This window comes from Rana temporaria, chromosome 12 (assembly GCF_905171775.1).
Source record: "Rana temporaria chromosome 12, aRanTem1.1, whole genome shotgun sequence".
Taxonomy (NCBI): domain Eukaryota; kingdom Metazoa; phylum Chordata; class Amphibia; order Anura; family Ranidae; genus Rana; species Rana temporaria.
In genome coordinates this window covers 2,585,080-2,598,130 of record NC_053500.1, presented here as the reverse complement: position 1 = coordinate 2,598,130, position 13,051 = coordinate 2,585,080, and the positions used below count along the sequence as shown (strand labels likewise).

At 49.3% G+C, this 13,051-nt stretch overlaps 1 protein-coding gene across 2 annotated transcripts in view; it reads right to left on the bottom strand.

Moving 5' to 3' along the window:
* PITPNC1 (phosphatidylinositol transfer protein cytoplasmic 1) overlaps positions 1-13,051 on the bottom strand; it is a 141,667-nt gene that overhangs the window by 14,678 nt on the left and 113,938 nt on the right. For both annotated transcript variants that reach the window (XM_040331321.1, XM_040331322.1), the window contains 2 exons: positions 3,084-3,239; positions 1,478-1,541 (listed from right to left, as the gene is read on the bottom strand). In XM_040331321.1, coding sequence (XP_040187255.1) covers positions 1,478-1,541; positions 3,084-3,239 — 220 coding nt within the window. The remainder of the gene's footprint in view (positions 1-1,477; positions 1,542-3,083; positions 3,240-13,051) is intronic.

Below are 13,051 nucleotides of genomic sequence, written 5' to 3'. Positions count from 1 at the left end.
TCCGAGCACCGTTCCTTGGTTCCACCCCCTACCCACCTCCGAGCACCGTTCCTTGGTTCCACCCCCTACCCACCTCCGAGCACCGTTCCTTGGGTCCACCCCCTACCCACCTCCGAGCACCGTTCCTTGGTCCCCCCCTACCCACCTCCGAGCACCGTTCCTTGGTTCCACCCCCTACCCACCTCCGAGCACCGTTCCTTGGTTCCACCCCCTACCCACCTCGAGCACCGTTGCACTCCTTACCCACCTCCGAGCACCGTTCCTTGGTTCCACCCCCCTACCCACCTCCGAGCACCGTTCCTTGGTTCCACCCCCCTACCCACCTCCGAGCACCGTTCCTTGGTTCCACCCCCTACCCACCTCCGAGCACCGCTCCTTGGTCCCCCCCCCTACCCACCTCCAAGCACCGTTCCTTGGTTCCACCCCCTACCCACCCCCGAGCACCGTTCCTTGGTTCCACCCCCTACCCACCTCCGAGCACCGTTCCTTGGTTCCACCCCCTACCCACCTCCGAGCACCGTTGCACTCCTTACCCACCTCCGAGCACCGTTCCTTGGTTCCACCCCCTACCCACCTCCGAGCACCGTTCCTTGGTTCCACCCCCTACCCACCTCGAGCACCGTTGCACTCCTTACCCACCTCCGAGCACCGTTCCTTGGTTCCACCCCCCTACCCACCTCCGAGCACCGTTCCTTGGTTCCACCCCCTACCCACCTCCGAGCACCGCTCCTTGGTCCCCCCCCTACCCACCTCCAAGCACCGTTTCTTGGTTCCACCCCCTACCCACCCCCGAGCACCGTTCCTTGGTTCCACCCCCTACCCACCTCCGAGCACCGTTCCTTGGTTCCACCCCTTACCCACCTCCGAGCACCGTTGCACTCCTTACCCACCTCCGAGCACCGTTCCTTGGTTCCACCCCCTACCCACCTCCGAGCACCATTCCTTGGTCCCCCCCCCTACCCACCTCCAAGCACCGTTCCTTGGTTCCACCCCCTACCCACCCCCGAGCACCGTTCCTTGGTTCCACCCCCTACCCACCTCCGAGCACCGTTCCTTGGTTCCACCCCCTACCCACCTCCGAGCACCGTTCCTTGGTTCCACCCCCTACCCACCTCCGAGCACCGTTGCACTCCTTACCCACCTCCGAGCACCGTTCCTTGGTTCCACCCCCCTACCCACCTCCGAGCACCGTTCCTTGGTTCCACCCCCTACCCACCTCCAAGCACCATTAAATACATTCAGAGCTGGAGGTGCCGGAACTGTGTTCCCCCGCGTTCCTGCAGAAAAAAAGCCCTGTTAAAGAGAACTTGGTTTGTAAAGCACCGGTGTTGTGTAGGAGGCAAAACTGCAACCTCAATGTAAGAGAATTAAAATGTCTTATTTGTATCACTTCTCTACAGACAATGCTAGCGCTATCTCAGTGTATGTCTGTCTATAGATTACAACAACCCGCATCCTAGAGAGTGAGCAGACTTACCATACCATTCATCGATCCATGCAAACGCTTGTCGGTGGCCAATAAGCAAGATATCTTTCACCACCTGCCAATCAAAAAAAACACGTCTGACTTCAGACAAGATACATAAAAAATAACAAAGAGAAGGACAGTCTGGACTAAATGTCTAGTTCAGCCTTTCTTAACCTTTTCAACATGGAGGAACCTTTGAAATACCTTTCCAGTCTTAGGCAACCCTCTGCTTAAAATGACCAGATCTACAATTCTTGATACATTAGCGTGATGGTCGGTGGGAAGCATGCTCCTAAAGCTCCGTACACGGGGGCCAAATATCAGATGGGATATCAGCCGGTTCAATGGAAACAGGCCAACATTCAGCCTGTGTGTATGGCAGCCGGACCAACAGAATCAGGCTGAACAGCCAGCTTCTGTCGAAGGGGCGTGACTGAAAATGTCTGCCAATCGGGATCGGATCAGCGTTCTCAGCCAATGGCTGGTGTGTTCTGATTAACCACTTAAGGACCCCCTACCAACTATATACGTCAGCAGAATGCACGGCTGGGCGCAGGCACGTACAGGTACGTCGCCTTTAGGAGCCCAGCCACGTGACCGGGTCCGAAGCTCCGTGGCCGTGCCCGTGGGACCCGATCGCCGCCGGTGACCCGCGATCGGTCACAGGAGCTGAAGAACGGGGAGAGGTGAGTGTAAACACACCTTCCCCGTTCTTCACTGTGGCAGTGACACTGATCGTTTGTTCCCAGATATAGAGAATGACAGATCAGTGACGTCACGCCTACAGCCACACCTCCCTACAGTAAGAATCACTCCCTTAGGGCACACATAACCCCTTAGCGCCACCTAGTGGGACATTTTGTTAGTCTGCTACTGGTGGGCTCCTGGTATTGTGTGAAAGTGTCCTGTGTTTATACTTATGATAATGTGTATTCTGTCTTCTGAGCTAGAAGACGGCAAGACTGACCTGAAAGGTCATACCTCTGAGTCACCTAGGCTGGTTAAATGACTAGTTATCTAGCTCATGTTAATTTATGTCTCTGGTTACAGTTTGTATTGTTAGGGTAAAATGATCGGGGGGGGGGGGAGACCTCCTCCTCAAGTGTACAAAAGTCTGTATGCTTGTTCTAATAAACAGTTCTATTTCTGGTGTACTCCAAAACTGGTGTTGCCTGGTTCTTGGGGTTACTATCGCCAGATCCATTGGTCTCGTGTTCCAGGACTTGGGAAGCAGCTTCTCGGCGGGAAATACCCAACAGGGCATCTGGAGTCCGTTACAGAGCCCACGTGAGGTGCAGGCGTTTCTTATTTTGACAATTTACCACGGAGGCGAGCCGGGGGCTAGGTGTGTGTTCCAGTGGGCAGGAATATCAGTTACATCTGGAGTGGTGAGATCTTTTCATATGGTTTTAGAACAAGCGCCCTACAATGCAATCATGTGTGATTAGGAACTATGGGATTGCAGCTGCCAACTGACTTTTTGCTGGCAATGAAAATGCATGCGCTTCGCTCCCTTCAAAGATCCTATTGGTTGTCAGAAAGTTTCTTCATTACAGTGATGTTAAATAAAGAATTATGTGTGGGTAGACATTCATCCCAACATATCATCACCCACCTTATGCACAAACTGCTCCACCCGGGTCTGTAGACCCCACACTTCGAACTTTACAGCAACCAGCTTATAGGAACACATGACTGGCTCCTGAGTCTCTCTCCAGCCTTCCTTCAGGAGACCCCGGCCTGTCTTCTCCGACTTGAAGGTCTTGGGGTCCTGGAAAAAAAAAAATAATCATGGAGGTATGTACCAAGATGCTGCATACGTTTTATCTTGTATTACAGAAAATGATACATTGTCACCAATAGAGCCATCTTAATAGCATCATGGGCCCCTGGGCAAAGTAATCATCTGGGGCCCTTACCAGCCTGCCCCAATTTACACACCTACTCTGAAGAATTAAAGTATAAATAGTTGACAGAAATAAACACATTTATTAGTACTTTCAATAAAATCGATTTTAAACAGTAAGAAAACAAACCATAAAATCAAAGAGTAAACAAAATAGGGGGGGGGAGTCAGGAGGACACAATACAGAGGGAGATCATGAGGGCACAGTTATGGGGGTGGGGTCCGGAGGGCACGGTATGGGGGAGAGGGGGTGTCGTCAGGAGGGCAAAATACGGGGGGATCAGGAGGGCACAGTACAGGGGGGGATCAGTAGGGCACAGTACAGGGGGGGATCAGGAGGGCACAGTACAGGGGGGGATCAGGAGGGCACAGTACAGGGGGGATCAGTAGGGCACAGTACAGGGGGGGGATCAGGAGGGCACAGTACAGGGGGGGGATCAGGAGGGCACAGTACAGGGGGGGTCAGGAGGGCACAGTACAGGGGGGGATCAGGAGGGCACAGTACAGGGGGGATCAGGAGGGCACAGTACAGGGGAGGATCAGGAGGGCACAGTACAGGGGGGATCAGGAGAGCACAGTATGCACAGTTCTGGTCACACCTGGTACATGACACGGTCGGATTATCCGACAACAGCCTGTGATCACACAATTCCCGTCGGAAAATCTGATCGTGTGTACGAGGCTTTAGGCTTTTTAGATATGTTACTAAATACATAAAATATAAATTGCTACTAATATTAAAGTAGATGTAAACCCCCCAAAAAATTTTTTTTGATGTCTCAATGTAGAGTATAAGATTTCCTATCATCTGTGCCCAGTCTTGCCGCACAGAGTTAATCCAGCGCTGAGCAATCCTCTTTTATTGTTCAGTGAAATAAAAACAGACTTCCAGATAAAGACCAAAGTCCTTGCTTGAGTGACAGGTTATTTACATATCTCATGCACTAGCTTGCAGACATGTACAGCTTCTTTGAGAAAAATTTTGAAAACATTTAATCAAAACACAGGAAAGACAGCCAATCCTGGGAGAGCCGGACGGGAGAGGAGGAGAGGGGAGGGGGATGTGAATTGTGCACTTTACAAAAGCTGTGCATGTCTGCAAGCTAGTGCCACGAGATATGCAAATAACCTGTCACTCAAGCAAGGACTTTGGTCTTTATCTGGAAGTCTGTTTTATTTCACTGAACAATAAAAAGAGGATTGCTCAGAGCTGGACTAACTCTGTGTGGCAAGACTGGGCACAGATGATAGGAAATCTAATGCCGCGTACACACCATCACTTTATGTGATGAAAAAAAACGACATTTTCTGTGAAGTAAAAAATGACGTTTTTGAAACTTCAATTTTCAAAGACGAAGTTGCCTACACACCATCGTTTTTCTCACAATGTTCTAGCAAAGCGAGGTTACGTTCCACCACGTTTTTCCATTGAAGCTCGCTTCATAAGTAGCTTCTGGGCATGCGCGGGTGTAAAAACGTTGTTTTTTGCTACACACGGTCAATTTCTGTGAAGTAAAAAACGACGTTTTGAAAAACGACACATAAAATTGAAGCATGCGTCAATTTTTTTTGGTCGTTTTTTACAAGACATAAAACAACGTTTTCCCCCACACACAGTCATTTAAAGTGACGTTTTTAAAAACGTAATTTTTTTTCATCACATAAAGTGATGGTGTGTACGCGGCATTATTCTCTACATTGCAACATCAAAAAAAACAAAAAAACATTTTTGGGTTTACATCCACTTTAATGAGAAAAATCTAAAAACTCTCATCCCTATCTCATCTCTACTACTCCTTCAGGCCATAACCCCAACAGCCCAGGTGACATTTTCCTTCTCCATTCTTCTCCGGATCCATAAATCGCTGTGATACACAATGATAACTCTGCCGCGTTGCGTTAAACGGAGATTTAAAAAAAAAAAATACGGCATTGTCCTGACATTGATTGCTGCGTCGGAGACATTACGAATTTCTCCCGGAGACGCCGGCGCTTTCATTACAACCTTTTCAAGCCTGCAGAAAATTGTGTTATTTTTTTTTTTCAAATCCACGTCGTCTGATTTGAGGGCCCAGCAGGTCGGACGGAATAAAAACTCCCGCGGGTTATTACTACAAAAAAAGTAAAAAACAAAATAAAAATGCGCTGATGGCTTTAAAGATGGGCAACAGTGCGTGACATGCGAACCGCAAAAGCGCGAGCGACGGATTTCTCGCTTTTTAATCCCGGCTGGAGCGCAGGAGCGACAAATTGCTTTCAATTTTTGTATTTTTTTTTTTTAATGTTCAGTAAATTGATCTGCAAGATGGAGTTTCTCGATTATATGATCAAAGGATTCCCGAGACGCGGCTTTGTTGACGGTTAAAGTAAAAAAAAAAAAAAAAGCTGCTTAATGTAACTTGTGTGCGTTACATCAATGTGCACTTGAGTCACACCAAATGTCAATAAGGAGTTATAATAGAATAGCGCAAACATCGAATAACAGCAATCCACCATCTCTCTGGGCCTGGAGACACTGGAGATCGCTAATCACTCACGGGTCTGTTTATAAAGCATTGACAGTGGTGGAAAATAACGATCGTCTCCCCTGCAGATTGTCTAAGTTCTCCCCACTTACATAGAAATGAAGGGCCAGATTCACATAGGTTAGCGGATCTTTAGATCCGCGTAACCTATCTGATTTAAGATCCGCCGCCGCAAGTTTTTGAGGCAAGTGGTTAATTCACAAAGCACTTACCTCAAAACCTGCGGCAGCGTATCGTAAATCCCCCGGCGGAATTCAAATTCCGCGGCTAGGGGGAGTGTACTATTCAAATCAGGCGCGTCCCCGCGCCGATCGAACAGCGCATGCGCCGCCCGGAAATTTTCCCAGCGTGCATTGCTCCAAATGACGTCGCAAGGACGTCATTGGTTTCGTCATGAGCGTAACTTACGTCCAGCTCTTTTGTGAATCGACTTACGCAAACGACGTAAAAATTCGACGCGGGAACGACGGCCATACTTAACATTGGCTGCGCCTCATAGACCCAGGGGTAACTATACGCCGGAAAAAGCCGAACGCAAACGACGTAAAAAAAAAAGCGCCGGGCGGTCGTTCGTTTCGGAATCGGCGTAACTCCTCATTTGCATAATCGTCGCGTAAAAGATAGGGAAGCGCCACCTAGCGACCGGCCTGGAATTGCAGCCTAAGGCCTAGTACACACGAGAGGATTTATCCGCGGAAACGGTCCGGGGGACCGTTTCCGCGGATAAATCCTCTGGCGGATTTTGATCTCATGGTTGTACTAACCATGGGATCAAAATCCCCGCGGAATTCCGTCCGCGGTGATGCGTCGCGCCGTCGCCGCGATGATGACGCGGCGACGTACGCGACGCTGTGATATAAGGACTTCCACGCATGCGTCAAATCATTACGATGCATGAGGGAGGATGGATTCGGACGGATTGATCCGGTGAGTCTGTACAGACCAGCGGATCAATCCGTTGGAATGGATTCCAGCGGATAGATTTCTTAGCATGTTAAGAAATTTTGATCCGCTGGAAATCCATCCCCGGGGAAAAAAATCCGCGGAAAAATATCCGCTGGATTGTACACACCAGGGGATCTATCCGCTGAAACCGGTCCGCGGATCAATTTCAGCGGATGGATCCTCTCGTGTGTACGGGGCCTAAGATCCGACGGTGTAACACAATTACACCTGTCGGATCTTATGCCGCGTACACACCATCGTTTTCTGCGATGGAAAAATGCGACGCTTTATGTGCTTTAAAAAAACGTCATTTTTCAAACTTCAATTTGAACAACGACGTAGCATACACACCATCGCTTTTTCACAACGCTCTAGCACAGCGCAGTTCCGTCAATCACGCACGACGTCACTATAAAGGGTCGTTTCCATGCGGAAGACGGCCTCTTTTGCTGATATCGTGTTGCTGCGTGTTAGTAAAAGTTTGGTGAGATACGATTCGTGATTTTCAGTGACTGTGCTTTAAATTTCGTTTTCTTGTCTATAAGCTGAAAAACACCTTAACGAATGTGCTGATTCCATTCTGAACAGTCGTTTTACATGAATGAGCGCTGCAGTCTCCTAACTTGCTTCTGAGCATGCGCGGGCTTAAATCGACGTTTTTACGTACACACGGTCAATGTTTAGAACACAGAAAACGACGTCGGCCAAAAACGACACATAAAATTGAAGCATGCTTCAATTTTTTTCTGTCGTTTTTTAGAAGACATAAAACGACGTTTTTGCCCACACACGGTCAATTAAATTGACGTTTTTGAAAATGACGTTTTTTTCCATCGCAGAAAACGATGGTGTGTACGCGGCATTAGGGATATCTTAGGTAGATTCAGAAAGAGTTAGGCCGGCTTATCAGTAGATAAGCCGACCTAACTCAGAATCTACGCCGACTTATGTTTAAGCGTATGCTCAAACAGAGATACGCTTAAACATATCTAAGATAAGACGGCTTGCGCCGTCCTATCTTAGGTTGCAATATTTTGGATGGCCGCTAGGTGGCGCTTCCATTGCGGTTGGCGTAGAATATGTAAATGAGGAGATACGCCGATTCACGAACGTACGCCCGGCCGACGCAGTACTTTTACGCCGTTTACGTAAGAGATAGGCCGCGTAAAGTTAGAGCTAGGCCCTAGTGGAATAGTAATGTCAAGTATGGCCGCCGTTCCCGCGTCGAAATTTGAATTTTTTACGTCGTTTGCGTACGTCGTTTACGTCCACGTCAAAATCAATAGGCCCGTACGCCGTACTTAGCCGCAATGCACACTGGGAAATGTAGGCGCCCGGCGCATGCGCAATTAAAGAAAAAAAAACGTAAAAAACGTAAGGTCAAGCACAATTAGCAAACAACACGCCCCCCTAACACACATTTGAATTTGGCGCCCTTACGCCCGCCCGCTTTAGGCTACGCCGCCGTAACATAGCAGGCAAGTACATTGAGAATCATGTACTTGCCTAGCTAACTTACGGCGGCGTAGCCTAAACACGCTAAGCTACGCGCCGCAAGTTTAGGCGATTGTCTGTGAATCTACCTAATCTATGCGTAACTGATTCTATGAATCAGTCGCATAGATACGACCGGCAGAACTCAGAGATACGACGGTGTATCAGGGGATACACCGTCGTATCTCGTTGTGACTCTGGCCCGAAGGGACTATCGTTTTTATCATAGGTGTATTTTATATGATAGAGACTGAGGGCCGGATTCACAAAGAGTTACGCCGGCGTATCAGTAGATACGCCGACGTAACTCGTAATCTAAGCCCGTCGTACGTTTAAGTGTATTCTCAAACTGAGATACACTTAAACCTAGCTAAGATACGACAGCCTGCGTTGTCGTATCTTAGGGTGCAATTTTTTCCGCTGGCCGCTAGGTGGCGCTTCCATTCGGCGTAGAATATGTAAATGCCTAGACACGCCGATTCACAAACGTACATGCGCCCGTCGCAGTAAAGATACGCCGTTTACGTAAGGCGTTTTCCGGCGTAAAGTTAGTCGAACAAATAGCTGGCCTAGTCAATGTTAAGTATGGCGGTCGTTCCCGCGTCGAAATTTGAAAATTTTATGTCGTTTGCGTAAGTCGTCCGTGAATGGGGCTGGACGTAATTTACGTTCCCGTTGAAACCAATACGTCCTTGCAGCGTAGTTTGGAGCAATGCACACTGGGATATGTCCACGGACGGCGCATGCGCCATTCGTAGAAAACGTCAATCACGTCGGGTCACAAGTAATTTACATAAAACACGCCCCCTCATCCTCATTTGAATTAGGCGCGCTTACGCCGGCCCCATTTACGCTACGCCGCCGTAACTTAGGAGGCAAGTGCTTTGTGAATACAGCACTTGCCTCTCTGACTTACGGCGGCGTAGCTTAAATACGATACGCTACGCCGCCTGAAAGATGCGCCGCCCTAGCTAAATGTCTATACAATGAACTCTTCTTGTGTATCCCATTATTAAATGCTTTTCAGACGTGTTTATGTAGCCCATCCTAGAAGCAGATTGCGCCAGTTGAAGTCGTGACTCTGTTTTCAGCCGTCTGCTTCCACATTTTTTGTGGACCGCCGGGGTCCAGATGGCCCCCTTTTGGGAAAAGAAATATTCAAAGCTCAGGATCCTATGTGTCGCCCAGACACCCAATTCACAGAACGACATCTGCTGCTGACGCATGCCTCCTTCCGCAGTGAGGTAAGTACGGGGATTCGGAGGGGGAGGGGTGACAAAACTGGAAAAATGAGGCCTGCCGGGATTCTGCGGGACGAGTGAGAAATAACGAAGATATCAAACACCTCAGTAGATGAGACAGGTGTGGCGGGATACGGATAATGGCACCGATATGTGATTATTCCAGCATGGATGGGGGAAGTTCCCATGAGGGGCAATTCCCTCTGTGTATAAAAAGCTAAAAAGGAAATATGGGGCTGTGATGAACCCTCGTCCTCAACAGGACTATGTCCGCCGTCAGTGCTTCCTCTGTCCAGAACCAGCACTATCCAAGACTCTTTAGCCCACACCAATCGCAACACAGTGTAGGGTAAAAACCAGCAGACTAACTTTATTCAAGCACATGTTACACATATATTTAACTCCGCCCCCCCCCCCTGGATTCAGGGCGGGTTAAACTGTCCAATGACAATAGACACACAGGTCAGGTGCGTTTAAACTTCTCATCAGTAAACAGTCTTATCAGCAGGGGAGCTGCTGGAGGAATACCCCCCCCCCCTCCACATGGACATCTATCCCATAATATACGTTTCTTCCAAGGCAAACAGACACAAACAATGGAATACAACCACACCCCAAACAATCACAGCAGAAAGTCCACAACAGCATGATGGGCCAGATTCAGCAAAGAATTACGCCAGCGTATCCATAGATACGCCGCGTAAATTCAAAGCTGCGCCGGCGTATCTACTTTCTGTATTCAGAAATCTAGATACGCCGACATTAGCCTAAGATACGACTGGCAGAATTCTATTACGCCGTCGTATCTCAGGGTGCATTCTCACGCTGGCCGCTAGGTGGCGCTTCCGTTGTTTTCGGCGTAGAATATGCAAATTACCTAGTTACGTCGATTCACACACGTATATGCGCCCGGCGTTCATTTTTTACTTCGTTTGCGTAAGGCTTTTTCGGCGTAACGTTGTGCCTGCTTCTATGAGGCGCACTCAATGTTAAGTATGGACGTCGGTTCCGCTTCGATTTTTGAATTTTTTACGTCGTTTGCGAATAGGGCTGGATGTAATTTACATTCAAGTCGAAACCAATGACGTCCTTGCGACGTCATTTGGAGCAATGCACACTGGGATATGTACACGGACGGCGCATGCGCCGTTCGTACAAAACGTCAATCACGTCAGGTCAACACACATTAACATAAAACACGCCCCCCCTATACATTTGAATTATGCGCGCTTACGCCGGCCCCATTTACGCTGCCGCAACTTACGGAGCAAGTGCTTTGTGAATACTGCACTTGCAAGTTGCGGCGGCGTAGCGTAAATACGATGTGCCGCCGTAAGATCAGGCGCAGATCAGGCGCAGATACCTGAATCTAGCCCAATATATACATATATACAACACTGAGTCTGACGAGCACAGATCATAGTGGGGTTCTCATTCACACAGAGTTTCCAGAGCTCTCCAAGGTAAGACGACTTTCACAAACCCCCCACCCAAAGTGACTCCTGTCACAGGGGCAGATAGGTTTAAACAAATACCATTGTGCCTGACATTAATAGAAACAAAACCACCTTAAAGGGGTTGTAAAGGTAAATGTTTTTTCACCCCAGGGGCGTACCTAGAGCATTTGGCACCCGGGGCGGATCCTACATCTGGCACCCCCCCCCCCCCCAACGTTTACCTGGAAAAACACCCACAATTTTTTTTCATGTTTTCAAGAACATGTATTGCACGAATTTGTAAACTTTACATCAACTTAAAAAAAAAAAAAAAAACATAGGTTTAAGTAAGTTAATAACTTATTTTCCAATTTCAATTATTTATAACATTTACTCAACAGATAATACTGCTTTTTTTTTTTTTAACAAAACCATAGCATAGCAAACGCCTGGATTCTGCACACTGTAAATCGCACATGTCTACATTCTGCACACTGTAAATCGCATATGCCTACATTCTGCAACCCTCCCAATCAGGTCAGCTACAGTGTTACACTATACACATGGCAGGGGGGTGGCGGGCACAGTAATCACCCCCCCCCAAATCAGGGCCGTCTTAATAGCATCATGGGCCCCTGGGCAAAGCAATGCTCTGGGGCCCCTACAATGGAGACAGTGCAGGTAAACAGACATCAAGTAGGTAGGAGGTAGGGGATATCTAGGGTGTAGAGGGGTCAGAGTGCTGGAGGGATATCTGGGATGTAGAGGGGCAGCCCGGGGCCCAAGGAACAGCTGCTTTGGGGAAAGAGCAGGGGCCCCCATGCAACTGGGGCCCCTGGGCAGTGCTCAGTGTGCCCTCTCATTAAGACAGCCCTGGGGCAGCTACATACAGTGCTAGTACACATGGCAGGGGGTGGTGGACACAGTAATCACCCCCCCCCCAAATCAGGTCAGCTACATACAGTGCTAGTACACATGGCAGGGGGTGGCGGACACAGTAATCACCCCCCCCCCAAATCAGGTCAGCTACATACTGTGCTAGTACACATGGCAGGGGGTGACGGACACAGAAATCACCCCCCCAAATCAGGTCAGCTACATACAGTGCTAGTACACATGGCAGGGGGTGGTGGACACAGCAATCACCCCCCCCCCCCAAATCAGGTCAGCTACATACTGTGCTAGTACACATGGCAGGGGGTGGCGGACACAGCAATCACCCCCCCCCAAATCAGGTCAGCTACATACTGTGCTAGTACACATGGCAGGGGGTGGCGGACACAGCAATCACCCCCCCCCAAATCAGGTCAGCTACATACTGTGCTAGTACACATGGCAGGGGGTGGCGGACACAGCAATCACCCCCCCAAATCAGGTCAGCTACATACAGTGCTAGTACACATGGCAGGGGGTGGTGGACACAGCAATCACCCCCCCCCCCCACAAATCAGGTCAGCTACATACAGTGCTAGTACACATGGCAGGGGGTGACAGACACATCAATCACCCCCCCCCCCTCCACAAATCAAGTCAGCTACATACAGTGCTAGTTGTACACATGGCAGGGGGTGGTAGGCACATCAATCACCCCCCTAAATCAAGTCAGCTACTACATACAGTGCTAGTTGTGCACATGGCAGGGGGGTCCTCCTCCCCCCAAATCAGGTCAGCACACACAGGGTGGCAGAGCAGGCAGACACACTCCTCCAGGCTCTTCTTCATGCAACACCCCCCAACCCCCCCCTCACCACTGTTGTCCAGCCTCAGGCTCTCAGACTCAGCCTCTGCTAGGGAGTAACTTGGGAGGTCCAGATGGATTCGATTCCTGATCCTGCCTCACTGCCTGTGTCTGTATGTGAAAGCAGCAGCCGAGCCGCCCCAGCGGAGAGAGATGACAGACACAGGCTGAGGCCGCAGTGGTGGGTGGAGGCGGAGCTAGCAGGAGGGAATTCAGTGAATAAAACGAGTGGACAATCTGGACTAGTCCATTGCGGCCGCGGCGATGGGGGTGTTCTAAAAAACACCTAAAGGGAAAT